The sequence below is a fragment of the Bos mutus genome, chromosome 11, assembly GCF_027580195.1.
Source record: "Bos mutus isolate GX-2022 chromosome 11, NWIPB_WYAK_1.1, whole genome shotgun sequence".
In the NCBI taxonomy this organism is placed as follows: domain Eukaryota; kingdom Metazoa; phylum Chordata; class Mammalia; order Artiodactyla; family Bovidae; genus Bos; species Bos mutus.
In genome coordinates, this window is record NC_091627.1 from 32469063 (window position 1) to 32489306 (window position 20244).

General features: G+C 38.0%; 1 protein-coding gene across 2 annotated transcripts in view; it reads right to left on the bottom strand.

Moving 5' to 3' along the window:
* Positions 1-20024, bottom strand: part of DNAJC27 (DnaJ heat shock protein family (Hsp40) member C27) — a 42259-nt gene extending 22235 nt beyond the window's left edge. For both annotated transcript variants that reach the window (XR_011466014.1, XM_005895679.2), the window contains exons 1-3: positions 19754-20024; positions 10873-10955; positions 7051-7120 (exon numbers count right to left, since the gene is read on the bottom strand). Coding sequence is in view for 1 of the 2 variants with exons in the window: in XM_005895679.2 (XP_005895741.2) it covers positions 7051-7120; positions 10873-10955; positions 19754-19840 (240 nt within the window). In the remaining variant the exon portion in view is untranslated. The remainder of the gene's footprint in view (positions 1-7050; positions 7121-10872; positions 10956-19753) is intronic.
* Positions 20025-20244: the final 220 nt, after the last annotated feature.

Below are 20244 nucleotides of genomic sequence, written 5' to 3' on the forward strand. Positions count from 1 at the left end.
AAGGCTCCCCCATCCCTGGGATTCTCCAGGCAAGAACATTGGAGTGGGTTGCCATTTCCTTCTCCAATGGATGAAAGTGAAAAGTGAAAGTGAAGACGCTCAGTCGTATCCCAATCTTAGCAACGCCACGGACTGCAGCCTACCAGGCTCCTCCATCCATGGGATTTTCCAGGCAAGAGTACTGGAGTGGGTTGCCATTGCCTTCTCCTATGCCCTCCTAATTCCACCTGGAAATGGACACCTCTTCATCTTCCACTTTCCAAGGTCAAGCTATAATACTGTATCTTTCATGTAGCTTTTTCTTCTCCCTTCCTCACCATCTGGTCCCCTCCACCTGCAAAACAGAATGCAATCTCTATATCCCCTGGAATACCACAGCATTTTGTACTTCTAAGAGCACTCATGTCACTTCCTGTCTAGTTTCATAGTTAGTGGCATAGCTAGCTGTCTTCCCCACTAGACTATAAGTGGTGTGAAGGCACATATCACCTTTGTGTCAGTCCCTGGGCCTAGCAGGTATAAATGTTTGACACATATTTGTTTAATCAAATGGCTGAATGTGCTATAGTAAAGAACAGAAGTAGAGGCCAAAGAGGAAAAGAAAATTGCAAGGTGCAGATCATGCTGTCCAAAGTGAGATTTGTGTATAAAAAGAGAATTTAAAAAGCTCAATGGATTTCTCTTTCAAAGGACTCAAGTTCAATTCTGGGTTCAGCAACTATCTACCTATGTTACCTTGAGTGAGTGACTTTATTACCTCAAACCTGAGTATCCTTAGGCCCAAGTGGATGCCTCAGTGGTGCCTTAGAATCCTATTATTCTTATCTCCCCAAAGAGCAGTCTACTGTTAGTCCTGGCAGACTTAATCCACAGTTTAATTAAATAGGATGCTAAGAGAACTGGGACCATTGAACTTTAAAGCAGAGATGGCACACTTTTCAAGCTTGTAGGTTAGAAAAAGCTGTTAGTTTAATATCACTCAGGCCTCAGAAAGTTATTATAGACCCACTAACTCATTCCAATAAACCCCAGGATTCAGTTGTGTGTGCGAGGGGAAGCAAGACTCATGGCAAGACACAGGCCACCTTTCTCTTGGGCGGGAGTCCCCCCTCCGACACTTCCCTCTGAGATCACTTTACCTGACACGCTGAGGGACCATCTTTTCTCAGTAGGCTCTTTGGGTTAACCTGGTGGGTTGGACTGCTGACAGTGGAAGCTCCAACACAGAACAGGTGCTAAGGATCTGAGGAAGCCTGGGACCCCGAGGATGAACGTGGGTGCTTCACTAGGCATGTGCTGAGCAACGGGGTATGCTGGTCAGTTGAGGGCTTAGAAAGATGATGGTTTTGGCTTTGTCAAAAAGGAGGGTTTGAGCTATAGACAGCAAAAATTTGACAAAAAAGGAGAGATCAAGGCTATTTTGGAGAAAAGGTACTTCAGAAGTGATGATTTTAAGGCACTTCTGTTAATTATACTTCTATTTCTGTGAGCTGCTGAAAAAAAGCTATTGAAATTGTGAGCTGCGTTAGTAAGATGCTAGTGTCTAATGACAGAAAGTAACAGAAGACTCAGTCTTCTTCACCAGTCAGACAATATCTGGAAGGCTGTGCTCAGTTCTCAGCTCCCTGTCGGCTCACTAGAGGTTATCCAACAGAAGGCATTAGCGAGAATAAAAAATGTTTCACCTTGAAAGAAGCAAATTAACAAATATTAGGAGGTCTCTTGCAGAAGCACAGACTCAGTGTATGTTGCTTCAAAAACAAGACCAGAATCAGTGGCAAAAGTCAAAGGAAGGCAGCCTTCACAACAGAGAAGTCGTTAATATGGAGTTTTTAACTCTAAAGGATTAACTTGTGAAGGGGTGAGACCCCATCATTAAAGAAAAGCACTCTTCAAACTCTTACAGTCTGCACCACTCAAAACTGTCCCGTGAATTATACTGTCCCTGGATTCCCACCAACCTACATAACTCTTACTTCTCCATCAACACTCAGTTTAAATGCTGCTTCCTTCAACAGGATTTCCTGACTTTCCAGATAAGCTAGGTGTGGGTATTAAGTGCTCCCAAGCATTCTGTCCTTTGTTTAACATGTGTCTTCTCTGACATGTTTATGTGTCGTGAAAATAGGGGTTGTGTATTCCCAGTCTGCAGCATCAAAACTGGCATGCTGCTATCTGGTAAATGAATAATGGCCATCAATCAGGAATGCTACGGAAAGAAATCCTACGATGACAGAAATCTGGACCACACTGATTCTCAGGCATCTCCTAACTCTCCACGTACATAACTTGGGTGTAACCTAAGATTAATGTTAGCATTTCTGGTAGTCAGAATCTATGTCAAACTTCTGGCCACTGAGAGCCTCCATGCCTTTTTCACTGACAATGTTCTATACTTGTGAAATTGATATAACCATTATAAGGCTTCACAATCAAAAGGAATTCATTCATTTTACCTAAATATCTGGGTGTCACAAGATGGAAGATTAAATAGACATTAAGTTACGTTTCCTCTGGGCAGATGAAGTAGATGTACTTTTCCCTATTATTTCCACTAAGCACAAGTAAAATTCCTGGATACTATATATATAAATACATATAACATACATAAGAAGACTCTGGAAAGTGGAGAGAAGAAGGCAGACAAGCAAGGGACCTTGGGACCTGAGGAATGACACAGCGGTGAGTTTCCCAGGTTTTCTTTTCCTCATGTATCCAAAATTTAGAGCTGGAGAAGTACAACTTGGAAATACCAATGAGTACAGACCAATAAAAGCCTAACAAAAGGCTGCTCTCTTTAGTGAAAGACCAGGAAAGACAAAGAACTTTACATGATAACCACTCTCCTCCAAACTGACACCTCAGGAAAACACTATCTACCCACACCTACTCAAGCAAAGGCACAGTGGAAATTTTAGAAAAATTAATTACTGAAAAAATAGAATGACTAAAATAAAAAGCTCAGGAGTTGTGTTCAACAGCAGAATGGAGGAGATGGTGGAAACAATCAGTGAAACAGAAGGCAAGATAATAAAAATTACCTAATCTGAACAACAGAGAGGAAATAAACTTTAAAAAAAAGAAAGAAAGAAAAGAAAAAAGAAACAAAAAAGGAAAAGAGCAGAGCCTTAGGAACCTGTGACACTATAACAAGATCAGAGTCCAGGAAGGAGAGGATAAATATGGTAAGGCTGAAAAAGAACTAAAGAAATAATGGCTGAAAACTTTCCAAATTTGTCAAGAGATGTAAGCCTACACATATAAGAAGCTGAGAAAACCCCAAACAGGAAAAACTCAAAGAAATCCATGCCAATAGACATCATAATTAAACCTCTAATAACTAAAGACAAAGGAAAAAAATCATAAGAGCAATAGGAAAGAAAAAAAGAAAATGACACCTCTCTGAACCTATTGGTAATTAAGTTAACCTTCCCAATAAATCTTTCGGTCAGAAACCCCATTCTTCCCTGAAAGCGTTGAAATTATTGGGGCCAAGAGGCTCAGGGAGTATAAAAGCTGGCATGAAAACAACAAATGATAAGGAAATATAAGTAAAGAAAAGGAAAATAATCATATGAGGAGAAATGATTCTCACATAACATGAAAGAACCTTTACACAGTTGAAGAGAAATTAGAGAAAACAGCAAAGTAGGAAGTTTTCTGTCATATGTACTATTTTTCCCATGAAATACAATGCTTAAAACACTGCTGCTTTCTTAATGCAGAGTTGAAACAATTTTACAGTAGAAATTTCTAAGCTTAAGATGAAATGGACCTAATCTTATATTAAAAAAGTAGTGACGATGTTAAAAAAGCAAAGTGGGGGGAAAAGACATTTCAAATGACAGCAGATTTCTCATCAGAAACCATGAGGCCAGAGGAAAGAAGCACACTATTTTTCAAATGCTGAAACAAAAGAAAGAAGAAAAATTGTTAACTGAGCAGGACTCCATGGAGCGTTTTCAGGACAGACTCCTCCCCCATATCCTCTGCTATAGCTCCTCTTTTAAGTACCTAGATAATAGTATCTGATGCACACTTCCTGAGCTGTTTTACAGATGCTAAAACCGCCACCAGTGGAAGAAATGAACTACTTAATGACCAAGAGCAAGAAGCACCCCCAGACCTACTGGTGCCTAAGGATAGAGAATGCCAACCCCTGCCCTATTACTTCACCATCAAACAATCAGAGAATTGTGCAACAGCTGATGTCATACCCTGCGACCCTCCCTCCCTCACCTTTAAAAATGCTTTGACGAAAAACCCTTTAGGAATTTTGGGGTTTGTTCTGTGTTTTAGCAGTTCCCAACTACTTGCTTGGCACTCTGCAATAAACACTGTACTTTCCTTCACCATAACCCATTGTCAGTAGAATTGAATTTACTGTGCAAGGGCAAGCGGACCCAAGTTTGGTCTGGTAACAATACCAACCCAGAATCCCATACCTGCAATAAAAAAGAAAAGTCTTCAAGACCAAAGGGAAACCAAAACATTCTCAATCAAGGAAAACTAAGAGAATCTGTTGCCACCAGACTTACACTAAAAGAATGGCTAAAGGAGTCCTCTAAATAGAAAGGATGAAAGATGCAGCCTTGGAATGTTAGGGGAGGCACACTAACTGAAAGCACCCACACTGGCCAGGTACCATAATAACCATCTGTGTGAGTTATTTCACAACAGGAGGTCCTAGTTAAGGAACACGCAACTAACAAGCCACCACCTACTGGAAGAATTTGGGAAAGGTCAAAAGGAGACAACACGTGTCCTACCACCTCCCAGAATCCTTCTCGCTGGCATCCATTCTGGCTGAACAACGCATGCACCACCAGGAAGGACCCTGAATCAGAATGACTGACTGAAAAAAACCTGGAAACTCATCCTAGCACCATAAAATCCAAGACTGCAAGCCATGCGGCAGAGCAGTCCTCCTGAGTTCCCTTACCCCACTGCTCTCCACCCAGGCACCCCTTCCCAGTAAAGTCTCTTGCTTTGTCAGCACGTCTGTCTCCTCAGTCAATTCTTTTCTGAGTGTTAGACAAGAGCCCCCTTTTGGGCCCTGGAAGGGCCCCCCCTTCCTGCAATAGGAACACAACGAAAGATGAAAGAGTAGGGCAAGCAAAACTATGAGTAAACACAATATGCTTTCCTTGTCTCTCATTCTCTAAATTATGTTTGACAGTTAACCAAAAATTAAACACTACTGTGGTTCTCTTGTATGTAGACAAAATATTGAAGATGATTATAAATGGGAGAGGATAAAGGGACATAAAAGGAGGAATAGTTTCTACAGCCCACTAAAGTTGTTAAACTAATAACAGTAGACTGTGATAACATGTAGTGTAGTAAGTAGAGTGTCCACCAATAAAGCTATGCAGAAAGATTTACTCAGAAACACTATAGACAAATCAAAATGGAATTCAGAAAGCATTCAAGTAACCCACGGGAAGACAGGAAAAAGAAAATAGAAATAAAAAATAGAAAACAAAAAGTAAAATAGCAGACTTAAGCCCTAACATATCAATAGTTACAGAAAAATAAGTGGGCTAAGGACAAAAATTGGCATCATACTTAAAAAAGAAAAATGACTGAACTATGTATTGTCCTCTAAGAAAGTCACTTCAAATATAAAGATAAAGGCAGGTTGAAAGTGCAAAGATAGAAAAAGATGTATCGTGCAAATATTAATCAAAAGAAAGAAGAAATGCCTATATTAACATCAGATAAAATAGACATTAGGAAGAAAATTATCAGAGACACAGGCAGACAGTATACAATAACAACATTATATAATGAATACAAAGCAATCCTAAATGTATATGTACCAAACAAGACAGCTGCAAATACGTGAAGCAAAAACTGAAAAGAGAAATAGACAAATCCACAGTTACAGTTGGAAACTTCAAAACCCCTCTTTTAACAACTAACAGAACAACTAAACAGAAAAAAAGCAAGGATATAAAAGAATTCATCAACACAACTGACCAAAAGGATCTAATGAATATTTAAAAAACATTTTATCCATCAATAGCAGAATACACATTCTTTTTAAGTGCCCACATAACATTTACCAAGACAGGCCACATCCTGAGCCAGGAAAAAAACCTCAATAAATTTTAAAGAATTGAAATCATACAGTATGTTCTCTGATCACAGTATGTTCTCTGAAATCAAACTAGAAATCAGTAACAGAAAGATAACAGGAAAATTTCTAAACACTTGGAAACTAAACAACATACTTCTAAATAATCCATAGGTCAAACAGAAAATCTCAAAGGAAATTTTGAAAAGAAGTGTATAAATGAAAATGAAAATACAACATACCAAAATTTGTGGGATACAGCTATGCAGTGCTGAGAGGAGAATTTATAATACTAAATTCTTACATTAGAAAAGGTGAACATCTCAAATCAATAACCTAAGCTCTCTTCTCTATAAGAAGAATAGAATAAATCCATAGCAAGCAGAAGGAAGGAAATAATAAAGACAAAAGCAGAAATGAAACGGCCAAACTAGAAAGAGTAAAGAGACTCCTTATGGAAAAAGAAAAACAGACGGAAGGAAAACCAAAGGAGAACGGCCATGAGATTCACTTTGAGACTACTGACGACTGATAGGGAGATGAAAGGAAACGAAGTGAAGCTGCTTTAACTTCTTCTGGGGGGAGAGAACACACGACTGAGGAGTGCCCTGGAAAACCCCCCTAGAACCCTGCCTCAAAGGGTTGGTTCACTTCTGAATTCCTAAGCCTCAGGATGAATGTAATTATCTTTTCACATTCTAGGCTAAGGCACAAAGTGAAAAGCAACAGTCTTTTGAAGGTTAAAATGTCTTATCTAAGTGTTCGAAAGATTAGCAACAAAATTTCCTACCACTATTTAAGGAGACAGTACAAAAGACCAACAGATGTCCATTAAGTTAAGGCACAAACACTGGCTAAATTTACCTATTTTTACACATGACTTGAATATTTGTTGTTTTGATAATTCAGGAGCATTCCTTCAACCCATTGACAATACTGGGTATAGATTTTTCTCAAAAAGGCTTTCTTACCTCGTAGAAGAAGGGATCTCCAGCCATATCAAAGATGTTAACTTTGATTTCTCTGTCTCTGACTTGTACCCTGAAATGTTCAAATGAAAACAATCCCAAAGAGGGTCATGGCTTCTGTACTCATGTTAATATCATTTATGTTGCTTATGAATTTCAAAAGGTTATGTGAATGAAATTTAAGAGGCTTTTTTAGAACAAGCACTCCCATTTAGCTTCACCTTACCACGACAGTTCAGTCTATTCCCCGTACAAAACAAACGGTAGCTATTACTGTGCTGCTAAAACAAATTTATTTGGACAGTAGGAGCAAGATGAAGAAAACCAAAATGCTTTACTTCACTTAGTATGACATCTTAATTACTACTGGTTGTGCTTGTTACCATGCAGTACAATAAATGGTACAAATAAATAGTACAAAGTTGTATTACTGTTTTAATGATGTTTGTTCAATTTTCTTATGATCTTCATTTGAGCAAGGATAACAGTCAATCTTTTTCAGAAATTTGGAAGTAGAGAAAAGAAAAGGGAAATAACAACCATTCACATTAGAATTAACTACTGCTAACATCAGAGCATTCTTGCTCCTAGTCCTTTTATTTTCTAGAGAAAAATCACTACTGGAAAATGAATCAATGAAACATTATAAATAACTCAAACACTAAAGAAAAGTACAAAGATGAAAGCTTAAAAGTAACCCCAAAGCCTACCACCCAGAAAAAAAACCTTCATTAACACAGATGAGCATCACTGTAGACTTCTTTTTTATATATAGATAAGAATGATAAACATCAATATTTTTATAAAATTGGGATTATATTAATTTAAAATAAAAGAAAATTTTACTTTTCACTGAATTTAACAAAAGAAAGAAAAAGAAACTGAAGTAAACTGGGGGGAATTACTGAGTTTTAAATATAAATGTTATTCATTACAGAAATAGCATTTCCTAAAAAATTCCTCTAAGGTTAAGAATAGAGATTATTAACAATAAATCAACAGATTAGAGTTCTGTTTTTTAAGTAACATGCTTCAGACAGCATTGGTAGGACTCCCTCTGTGGACTACAAGGAAATAGCACCTGCTCTCATTGTTTCTATATTACCTCCTGCTTTGTTCATGATTATAATTCCCTGTCCAAGTTTATAACATGCACTTTCTATTCTGAAACCATAATTCCTGCAGTTGTTTTATATCACTTGTATATTTAAATCAGACTAACCACTACTCATCTCATCGTGATTTCTTCAGTCCTGAATTCTCTGCCATATTTCATCAGTCCTAAGATGCACATTTCCTTTCATTTTAACAACTGTGAATTCAGGATCTGTCTCATAAAAGGATGTGAGAACAGCAAAACAAAACAAAATATTTAAGAGTTTGAGAGCATCTGGAGAAGATCTTATATAACAACTCCTATTAGAAAGTTCTGTCACATAGCAGCTGAGAAGGGATGGAACTGAAGTTTATAAAATCAGGAAGTAACATAAATTGTTTACAAATTGGAACTCAAAACAGGGCAGTTTACTTCAGAAGTCTGACAGAGGATATTACCTTAAGAAAAATGGTAATTCATTACCTCAAGCCAGTGCTTTCCTAAACTGTGTCCTGAAGACCACTTGAATCATAATTATGGAAAGAGGGGGAGAGTGTTTATATTGTAGAGTCCTGTGCCCCACCTCAGCCCCAGTAAATCAGAATCTTACTGGATGAAGCTTGGGAATCTTCATTTTTACAGACTCTGCAAATAGTTCTTAAGCATACTGTGATTTGAAGGATGGAGTGGGCTTCAATTGTTTTGACTGCTCAAAGAGTACCTCCCCTCCTCCTGCCAACTGTGGTTTAAATGGGTTCTTCCATCTTCTTTTTTGATGCCACTCTGCTGGCCACAGCTAACAGAACTGGGGAAAGGCGCCTGTCACCACCTGGACAATCAAAACCTTCCCTGGGATTTTAAAATTTGAGATTAGTTTTGGAAAGCCTGAGAGATACTGGCAGCTGTGGAGAGGGAGCCAAACGGTAGAGAGAAACATGTTGTGAAATCCCTCCCTAGTTCCAGGGATCTCTGAGACCCAGCTATATCCTCATGATTGGATTATGTGAATTGATCAATAGCCTTTTTATTCTCTCCTTTTTTTTTTTGACTTGAGTTAGGTTTCTGTCAACCATATCCTCTTCCTCACCAAAGGACAAAAAAAAAAAAAAAAAAAAATTTCAACCAGAAACAGAACATAATCAACACTCCATATCTGCAACACTCTGTATCTGCAAGTTCTGTATCCATAGATTCAACTGAACTTGGACCAAAAATATTCAGGGGAAAAAAAACACAAAACCTTAAAATTTCAAAAAGCAAAATTTGAATTTGCTGCAAAGTGGCAACTATTTACATAGCATTAACATTGTATTTACATTCTATTATGTATTATAGTTATATAGAGAAAATTTGAAGTATTGAGAGAATGTGTATAGTAAGTACTACACTATCATATATAAGGGATTTGAACATCGGCAGGTTTTGATATCCACAAGGGGTCTTGGAACCAATATTCCTCAGATATTGAGATGACTATAGTCTATTGAATAAACCACAGCTCTATGGCATAACATGATAACTCTCACTTCTTAGATAAATAAATTAGCTACTAATATGGACTCAAAACAAAACTGCCTTAAACAGGATATACTACCTTATCAGTGAAATCCTGTGCCCTGAAGTATAGATACCCCTCACCACTTTAGTCTACCTTCTTGAATGCCGCCCTCATATTCTAATGTTGCAAACTTCCTCTTTAGGTGCATCTATCTTACCTAACAATAATTATTGATTGAGTATGGACTGTGTACTAGCATGGTACCAGGCACGTGGAGATTATTTATTCTAATAGCCTCTCGACATGGAGCTCATAATCTAGCAGGAGACATTAAACACATACAAATAATAAGACAAGATAATTTATGCTAACACCTATGAATAGCAGAGAATTTTAATACAACTGTCATTTTCAATTAAAATGAGTCCTGATCGGTAAAGGGGATGTTCAGAATGTTTCATGGGAACATGTATATTTCACAGCTTGAGAAGATTGACAGGTGGAGAGACGAGGGGAGAGCACATTTCAGGCGGACAGAATGAAGGATGGCACTGAGAGAGAAAAGTATGACTGCACGAATTCAGTGTGCGTGGAGAGTAAAGTTTGTCAAAGAATGTAATGAGAGAGAAGGGAGGGGCGGGCTGGGGTCAGAATACTGACCACTTGAACTTCCCTCTCTGGAGACAAGCTATCTACCTCCATTCTACTCTTCCATGGTGTGCTTTCCTCCAAATGTGACTCTGTCTCCCCAAGCTCAACCCGTCTTCAATCCACCTCCAAATAAATCCCCACTGATACTTAATTTCACTCTTCCCAGATCATTTTTGCTAGATTTCAAAAGGCTATAAAAATATCACTAAAAGGAAGCTCTCTGATAGAAAAATTTTCACATAATATTTAAAATTCTTGGAGTGAATATTTCAAAATTCTCTAAAAACACACCTGCTAATAGGACCTGCTTACATAGACACATGTTTCCTGAAGAGCCACGTCTGCCAGTCAGGCCTTGTGCTGACTTGCCCATCACCAATCCCTACATCCCACTTAGAAGGCCTGGTGAACAGAACGTGCTCCATGATGAACGAATGACATGCTCACTGCTGTCTGTAAAGGTCTCATTCCTCTCTGAACCAATTTATCTTCAGAATCTCTATTTCAAGACAGATCAGTTTAGAGGGGTTCTGAATTTCTATGAGATTTGCAAGCCCAAGGAAACAATATATGTACTCACTTTGTGACTCCATAGTCAATTCCAATTGTTGCAAGGTATTTAGACACAAATCTCTTCTCACAGTATCGCTTTATAATACAGCTCTAAAAAGGTAAAAATAAAAGCTTTTAGTAAAGACACTCTGGGAACCCATAAAAAATAAGCACATTTCTTCATTATGGTTTCTTCATCTACCCCTATGAGACAAATCTTTTTCAAAAGCCAAAATTATAAAATAACTGAAACAAGTACTAAAGGTGAAGTTTTTAAAGAAAAATTATTTCAAAATTCTTTCCTTAATACCAAATATGGGTATGTTTTCAATTTAGTGCTCAATCCTTATTCTCTCTTCTTTTGAAGACCTCTTCTACTCAAGAATAACACCAACATACTTTTAATAATAACACCAAAATACCTACCTCAACCTCCCTCCCCAGACCAGATCCACATCTCCAAATATCTACTAGACTAATTTCTACTTAGATGTCCAACTATTCTACAAATTCCACGTGTCCAAATATGAACTAATCTTATACATAAAAACAGCAAACAGCTCATCCTGCTGACATCTGTTTCCGTTAATAATACCATTTTCCCAATTACAGAGGATTAAATTATTAAAGTCATATCTGACTCTGAGTCTTTCTAAATCTTCTTTTCACTGTTTCTTCAATCTTTCTCTTCGTTCTAATTCCCATTGATACCAGTTTAGTTAGGTCTTCATTATCTACTTCTGCACAACTACAGGAAATTCTTTATTGGTCTTTATGCCTCCTTTCCCTCCCAATTTCAACCAACACTGCATACCGCTAACATTATTTCACTTCTCTAACTAAAAATCTTCAGCAGCTTCTCACTGCCAAGAGTTCAACATCCAAACTCCTCTGTCCATTATTCAAGACCCTCCATAATCTGACCCTAATCTGTCTTCTGTCTAAACTCTTTTAATATAAATCCTCCATTTCTGCCAAACTCCAGGCCTGACTTCCTGACTCTTGTCATTACTTTCCTTCCAATTTGGAATGAGCTTTCTCCCTTCTTTCCAAATCTTACTTATCCGTAAGCACTCTGGTTATAAGAGATCTTGCCTACATCTAAACTTCTCCAACATAAACTACATACATATATAGATGTATATATAAATATATATACAATGTTTTTATCATTCACTGCCTTGTTATCTTCTGCCTGCACATAATTTTATCTCTTCAGCTAGACAGTAAACTACTTGAAGGCAAGCACCGGTATTTTACTTTTATCTTGTATCTTCACATCTGAGGGATTAGCTCAGTACCAATGAAAAAGCAATTTAAAATGATTTGTACATTAACAGCAATCCTTAGCACTCATGAAACATAATTTACTTGATGCACGGGTGATGAAGCTTATTCTGCTCACTTTCCTGATGAACCTCAATCTAAATTAAATAGGACAGCTGCTTTAAAAAGTACTTAATAAGCTCACTGGGAACTGAAGGAAAAACTTTTTTGGAATAACTACTGCTAAGAAGCTACACTTTAAAAAACACTTTATAGCTTGAAAGCACTTTTCAAATGTTTTCTCTCACACTATCCTAGAAAAATAAATACAGCCTTTCTCTAAATTATTCATAAGATTAAGGGACCTGCAAGTCCTTTAACTCCAGTAGACAATTTAAACACTAGTCCTAAGTATTTAAAGAGATACACATTTAATTAATAGTATGAATAACCACTCCCTATAAAGAAACAGGGTTTCTGGGCCTTAGGATCTTACAAGCTAAGTTAAATAACATAAATATAGAGAGAGTTTTTTGCATTCTCTATTCCTCTTAAGTAGATTCTTAGGCACTTTTCTTTTTAAAAGCAGTTTCAATTAAAATCTTAAGGTTTGAATCTTTTTTTCCTTCCTAATTTCAGTTCAGTTGCTCAGTTGTGTCCAACTCTTTGTGATACCATGGACTGCAGCACGCCAGGCCTCACTGTCCATCACCAGCTCCCACAGCTTGCTTAAACTCATGTCCATCACTTTGGTGATGCCATCTAACCAACTCATCCTCTGTTGTCCCCTTCACCTCCTGCCTTCAATCTTTCCCAGCATCAGGGTCTTTTCCAATGAGTCAGTTCTTTGCATCAGGTGGCTAAAGGATTAGAGCTTCAGATTCATCATCAGTCCTCCCAATGGATATTCAGGACTGATTTCCTTCAGGATTGACTGGTTTGATCTCCTTGCAGTCCAAGGGACTCTCAAGAGCCTATAACACCACAGTTCAAAAGCATCAATTCTTTGGTGCTCAGCTTTCTTTATGGTCCAACTGTCACACCCATACATGACTACTGGAAAAACCATAGCTTTGACTAGACAGACCTTTGTCAGCAAAGTAATGTCTCTGCTTTTTAATATGCTGTCTAGGCTGGTCATAGCTTTTCTTCCCAAGAGCAAGTGTCTTTTAATTTCACAGCTGCAGTCACCATCTGCAGTGATTTTGAAACCCAAGAAAAGAAAGTCTGTCACTGTTTCCATTGTTTTCCCATCTATTTAGCATGAAGTGATGGGACCATGATCTTAGTTGTTGAATGTTGAGTTTTAAACCAGCTCTTTCACTCTCCTCTTTCACTTTCATCAACAGGCTCTTTAGTTTCTCTTCACTTTCTGCCATTAGGGTGGTGTCATCTGCATATCTGAGGTTATTGATATTTCTCCCTGCAATCTTGATTCCAGCTTGTGCTTCATCCAGCCTGACATTTTGCATGATATACTCTGCCTATAAGTTAAATAAACAGTGTGACAATATACAGCCTTGACGTACTCCATTCCCAATTTGGAACCAGTCTGTTGTTCCATGTCCAGTTCTGTTGCTTCTTGACCTGCATACAGATTTCTCAGGAGGCAGGTGATAGAATTATCCTAAAATTCATATGAAAGAACAGCTATCTGAGAAGAACTAATTGAAATATAAAATACAGGGCAGTAGAAAGAGGTGAGAATTTGCATTGACAGGTATTAAAATATAGTTTGAAACCAATTGAGAGGGTCTTATATTGGCATAAGAATAGACAAGTAGATTAGTAGAAAAGAACAGAGAGCTCAGAAATAGATCCCATTATACATGAAAATTTTAAAAGTGACAAAAGTGATATTTAAAGTCAATGGGAAAAATAATTTATTTAGTGTAATGTTACTGGTACACTGACTATCCATCAGGGAAAAAAAATTAAGTTAGGCCCTTAACTTACCTATATGCAAAAAAAATTACAGGTGAATTTGTGATTTAAGTATTTCAGAATAAAACAATAAAAATTTCAGAAGAAAATGCACAATATATGTAGAACATCTGAAAACCTTTTCAACCAAGACAGAAAACCCAGAAACCATAAAAAAAAAAAAAAAAAACAAACAGAAAAGCATAGTTATAACATCTTGAAAAAGAACAAAGCAGGAGGTATACCCTCTGATTTCAAACTATAGTACAAAACGGCAGTAATCAGAACAGTAGGATATTGACACAAAAACAGACACATAGATCAATGGAGCAGAACAGACAGCCCAGACACAAATCTACAGTTAGATGGTCAATCAATGACAAAGAAGCAATAATATACAATGGGAAAACACACCACTTTTAATAAATGGTGTTGGGAAAACTAGACAGCTATATGTAAAAGAATCAACTGAACTACTTTCTCACACCATACATAAAAATACACCACTAATCATAAGGGAAATGCAAATTAAAACTACAATGAGATACCACCTTATACTGGTAAGAATGGTAACCAGTATATCTTACCAGTTATCTTAACTGGTAAGATACCACCCTTATACTGGTATCAAAAAGACAATAACAAGTGTTAGGATGTGGAGAAAAGGGATCCTTGTGCAACACTGGTGGGATTGTAAACTGGTGCAGTCACAATGGAACACATTGTATGAAGGCTGGGCAAAAAAAATAAAAATAGGACAACCATATGATCCAGCAATTTCACTTCTGGGTACTTACCTGAAGCAAACAAAAACGCCAATTCAAAAAGATACATGCACCCTGATGTTCACTGCAGCATTATTTACAATAGCTAAAATATGGAAGCAACCTAAGTGTTCACCCATAGATGAATGGATAAAGAAGATATGGTATAAATATATATTTTATATATATATATATGCACATAATGGACTATTAACTGTTATTTTTAAAATAAATTTTAAAATTTTATTTTTCATTTTAAAAGTGAAACCCTATCATTTGTGAAAACATGAATGAAATTTAGAGGGTATTATGCTAAGTGAAATAAGTCAAAGAAAGACAAATGCCATATGATCTCACTTATATGTGGAACCTAACAAACAAAACAAAAACAGACTCATAGATACAGAGAACAAATGGGTGGTTGCCAGAAGGGGTAGGGGATGGGGAAGTGAAATAGGTAAACAGGAATAAGAGGTACAAACCTCTTATTAAAAGAAGTAAGCCACTAGAATGTATTATACAGCATGAAGAATATAGTCAATAATATTATTGCAGTAACTTCATATGAGGACAGCTGGTTGCTAGACTTGTGATGATCATTTATGTCAAATCACTGTGTAACATACCTGGAGCTAACATAATATTGTACATCAACTATATTTCAATTTTAAAAAAGATGGGCATAATTGAGTATATACAAATAATAATAAAAGCAATTGTATGGCAAAACACCAAGTATTAAAAGAACATAACTGGGGCAAATATTCGTAACTCATACAGCTGGCAAAAAGTTAATAACTCTAACATCCTCAAACCAGAAAAACTGGTAAGAAAGATACATTGCCTAACAGAAAAATGGGTTTAGAATATAAACAAATTATGATGATTAACTTCTTGATGTTGAACCAAGTTTGCATTCCGGGAATAAACCCTACTTGCTAATAGTGAAATTTCTGATATGCTGCTGAATTCTATTCATGGATATTTAGGAATTATGCATTTGTATGCATATATGAAAATAGTATATATACTTTTCTTTTTTGAGACTATATCAAGTTTTGCTATTTAAGTCACCATGACTTTATATAAATAAATTGGAGTGCTGTTCATCTTTTTCTTTGCCTTGGAATAACTTAAATAACTGAAATTATATGTTATTTAAAGCTTAAATAAATCTTTTCATGAAGCCATCTGATCCTGATACCTTTTAGGATAATAAATCTTTTAATTGCTTTTTCCAATTTTTTTTTGTATGAATGGTCACTTGGGTATTCTACTTTTTGAGTCAATTTTGGTAATTTATACTTTGCTAAGAAATCCTCCATTTTCTCTGTATTTTGAAATATGATCCCAAGAACTGAATATATATAGTATTCTCTAATCTTTCTTTTAATTTCTTCCAGAATATGATTTTCAGCACTAATCTTGTAATTTTTTGCTTTCTCTATTTTTCTTAAAATAAATTTTAGGCATTTTTCTTTTTCATTAATCTTTCCAGGGAATTCTTTCTCTCATATTTAGGGCCCTTTTTCTTCTGTCTTAAGTTTAAGTTTCTTTATTTTTGAAAATTCAGTTATACCATACCATAATATTCATACTTTTAAGGTGTACAGTTCAGTGGTTCCAAGCATATTCACAAAGTTGTACAACTACTAAGTTCTTTTAGTTTTTAATGTCTCCTTTTTATTTTTTTTTAATTTTATTTTATTTTTAAACTCCACAATATTGTACTAGCTTTGCCAAACATCGAGATGAATCTGCCACAGGCACACCCGCACTCCCCATCCTGAACCCCCCTCCCTCCCAATGTCTCCTTTTTAGAAATGAGTTAGATAATTCATTTTTCTTTCAGGATTGCTTTCAATCTGCCCTGAAGATTTTGGCATGGATTCTCTCCTTTCATTGGTTTCTAGTTATTTTGTCATTTGCTTTGATTTGTCCTTTGAGCCAAGGATTATTTACTAGGGCATGTCTTTTTAACCTAAAATTATTTATCTGTATATCTTCCTACATTTCCTAAATTCTTTAAAATGAGTATGTTTTACTTTTATAACTAAGGCAAACATTTTTTAATTACACTTAAATATTTCATCTATGAAAAAATTATTTTTGAGAAAGGCATTCAGAAGGAATCCACTCTACCCCCAAATAGTAAATAGTTGTAACAAAAGTATTTATTAAATGGCCCCTAATTTCCCAGTTTAACTATTTTTGTTGTAAACTGAATTTCCTTATACATTTTGGTTTATTTCTGGACTCTAGTCTGTTTCACTAGTGTCTCTGTATTTACTTTCCAGTATCAATAGGAAAAGTTTAGTAACTTTAAAATATGTTTTAATATCTGGTAGTGTTAGTTTCCTCTCATTTCTTCTCCTCAATTTTCTTGGTTAGTCTCACATTTAATTTTTCATAAGGACTTTTAGTACCTTTTATTATGTTCTGAAGAAAAAAACTACTGATGTTTTAACTATAATTGAATGACATTTGTAGATTATTTTAAAGAACTGATATCTCCAAAATATTGAGTGATCCTAATTAAGAGGACACATACCTTTCCACTTGTCTAAGTAATTGCATGTCTCTGTAGAAATGTTTCTTTATATAGGTCTTGCTGCTGCTGCTGCTGCTGCTGCGTCACTTCAGTCATGTCTGACTCTGTACGACCCCATAGACGGCAGCCCACCAGGCTCCCCCGTCCCTGGGATTCTCCAGGCAAGAACACTGGAATGGGTTGCCATTTCCTTCTCCAATGCATGAAAGTGAAAAGTGAAAGTGAAGTCGCTCAGTTGTCTCCGACTCTTAGCGACCCCATGGACTGCAGCCTACCAGGCTCCTCCGTCCATGGATTTTCCAGACAAGGGTACTGGAGTGGGGTGCCATTGCTTTCTCTGTTATATAGGTCCTAGGACCTACCTATATCTTCTGCAGTTTAAGCCTGGGCACTTTATTTTGGTCGTTATTGTAAACTAAAACAGTTTTTCAAATATATAGTCCAAAATTATAATTCTAATACAGTAAAGCTGTAAGTTTTTATATATTAATTTTGTCTTGTTGTTTCTAATAGGTTTTCAGTTAATTCTCTTTGGGTTTTCAGATAAACAATCATATCATTAACATATAATGGCAATTTTGCTTTCTCCTTTTCAGCATTTCGTACATTATTTCTTTCTCCCTAACTGCATTGGTTAATAAATCTAGAACTGTATTACATGAACGTGGTTGATACTGGACATTTTAAGCTATTTCTAAAGTTGAATCAAAAAAAAAAAAATAAAGTTGAATCATTAAGCATAGCAAAATTTTAAAAGTGAGCATGCTCACTTAGCCAGTTTAGTGTTTAGTATTTAGTATATGACCTTCTAGAGGTCTTTCTTTTCTTTTCAATGCCTGGCACATAGTTTACATTCAGTAATCATCGACCTTCAGCTACGTTACTACATACATATACACAGATATATGAACAATACAAAATAATACTAAATGGAAAGAAAAGACACTAATAAACATTTACTGAGCATCAATTACGTGCAGGTCTTTGGCATAAACACTCCCATTAACAGCTCTCTGGGCATGTAGATCCTACTAGGAGTTGATTTTGACAGCAAATAATGATTGGAAAGGGGGGCTTCCCGGTTGCTCAGTGGTAAAGAATCTGCCGGCAATGCAGGAGATGCGGGTTTGATCCCTGGGTTAGGAAGATCCCCTGGAAAGGGAAATGGCAACTCAATCTAGTATGCTTGCCTTGGAAATCCCACGGACAGAGGAGCCTGGCGGGCTACAGTCCACAGGGTCGCAAGAGTCTTGGCGACTAAACAACAATGATGGAAAGAACATTGCAATGGGAGTGTGAAGACCCAGGTTCTAATTCTGTCTCAGTCACTGATTTGATGACCTTGGAAGGTTCTTAACTAACAGCTTCCACTCACCCTGAAGAGACAATTTGGATGAAGAAGAGGCGGTCTTAGAATTCACGTGGGGATAAAGACCTCCGTTCACCTCCTGCCCTCCCTACCCCCAATACTATGGCAGAGTTTAGAGTTGATAGCCAGTTGAAGCACCATTGGAGAAGGCAATGGCACCCCACTTCAGTACTCTTGCCTGGAAAATCCCATGGACGGAGGAGCCTGGTAGGCTGTAGTCCATGGGGTCGCTAGGAGTCGGACAGGACTGAGCGACTTCACTTTCACTTTTCACTTTCATGCATTGGAGAAGGAAATGGCAACCCACTCCAGTGTTCTTGCCTGGAGAATCCCAGGGACAGAGGAGCCTGGTGGGCTGCCGTCTCTGGGGTCGCACAGAGTCGGATATGACTGAAGCGACTTGGCAGCAGCAGCAGCAGCAGCAGAAGCACCATAGAAAAAGACAGTGGATCTAAGACTTCTTTGCGATAATGCATGTGGTGACACTATCAGAGATAAACACAAACCAAAATAATGCAAGTTCCTTGACATCCACTGCACCTCCTGTGAATCACTTCAGCATCAGTTACGCTCTCTTACAAATGAAATGTAGATTCTGGGCTCCACATCTACAGGGTAAATTTTACAAATCCCCATCCTCACACACAGCCCAGTAAGTTATCAGCTCCCAAGCTCTGCTGGGGTAACTGAACTTTTATTCTCCACCTCAAAGTCCTGTACGGGTCACCCAGAACGCTTGGGTATGTTATCCAAGCATACGATCTGACATGAGGACCTAGGCCTCCTCTCTCTTTGGGATATAGTCAACGGTTAGTGGCCACTCGAGACACCTTCTTAGGTGTCGGAGGGGGGCAACCCAAAGGTCAAAAAGGTCAGGAGAGTTTTTCCTCGTGGAGCCGTATCCCTCAGGAGACCCAGGCCTGCTCAGGGGCGGGGAGGAGGCCGGGCGACCAGGCTGTTGAGTGGCCGCCCTCCCAGCCAATCGGCACGTCGCTCCGCCGCGCTGCGGTCCCGCCCCTCCCAGCGCGATACTCACTTTTCCCACTTCGGCGTTGCCCATGGAGATGACTTTGATGCGCAGAGACTTGCCAGGCTCCTTCCGCTTCGGCATGCTGGCCTCCATGGCCCTCGCTCTCTCGGGGCCAGCAGCCTCGGTCTCTGCTTGTTCACCACGCTGGCCCGTCCCTCAGGCTTCCTCGTCCAATGGCGGGACCGCTGCTCTCGTCACCACCCTGGCTCCGCGGCTCGCCATCCCCGCCGCTGCCTGGCAGCGGGCGCTGACGGTTGGGAGGGCAGGGAACTGGAGGAGGGAGAAGAGAGTCTCGCGATGCTAGCAAGGGGCCGCGTGACGTCATCACCAGGCCCCAGAGATGAGGCTGCTCCCTAGGGTCGCGCGATCTGGCTCGGCAGTGTCCGTAGGCAGGAAGGCGGCCTCTCGGGAGGTGGCTGAGTTTTACATTTCATGGAGGATGCGAACTTATGGCCAGGGTGGGGTTTCAGGACCTAGAAATTTGTTAGGTTCGCAGC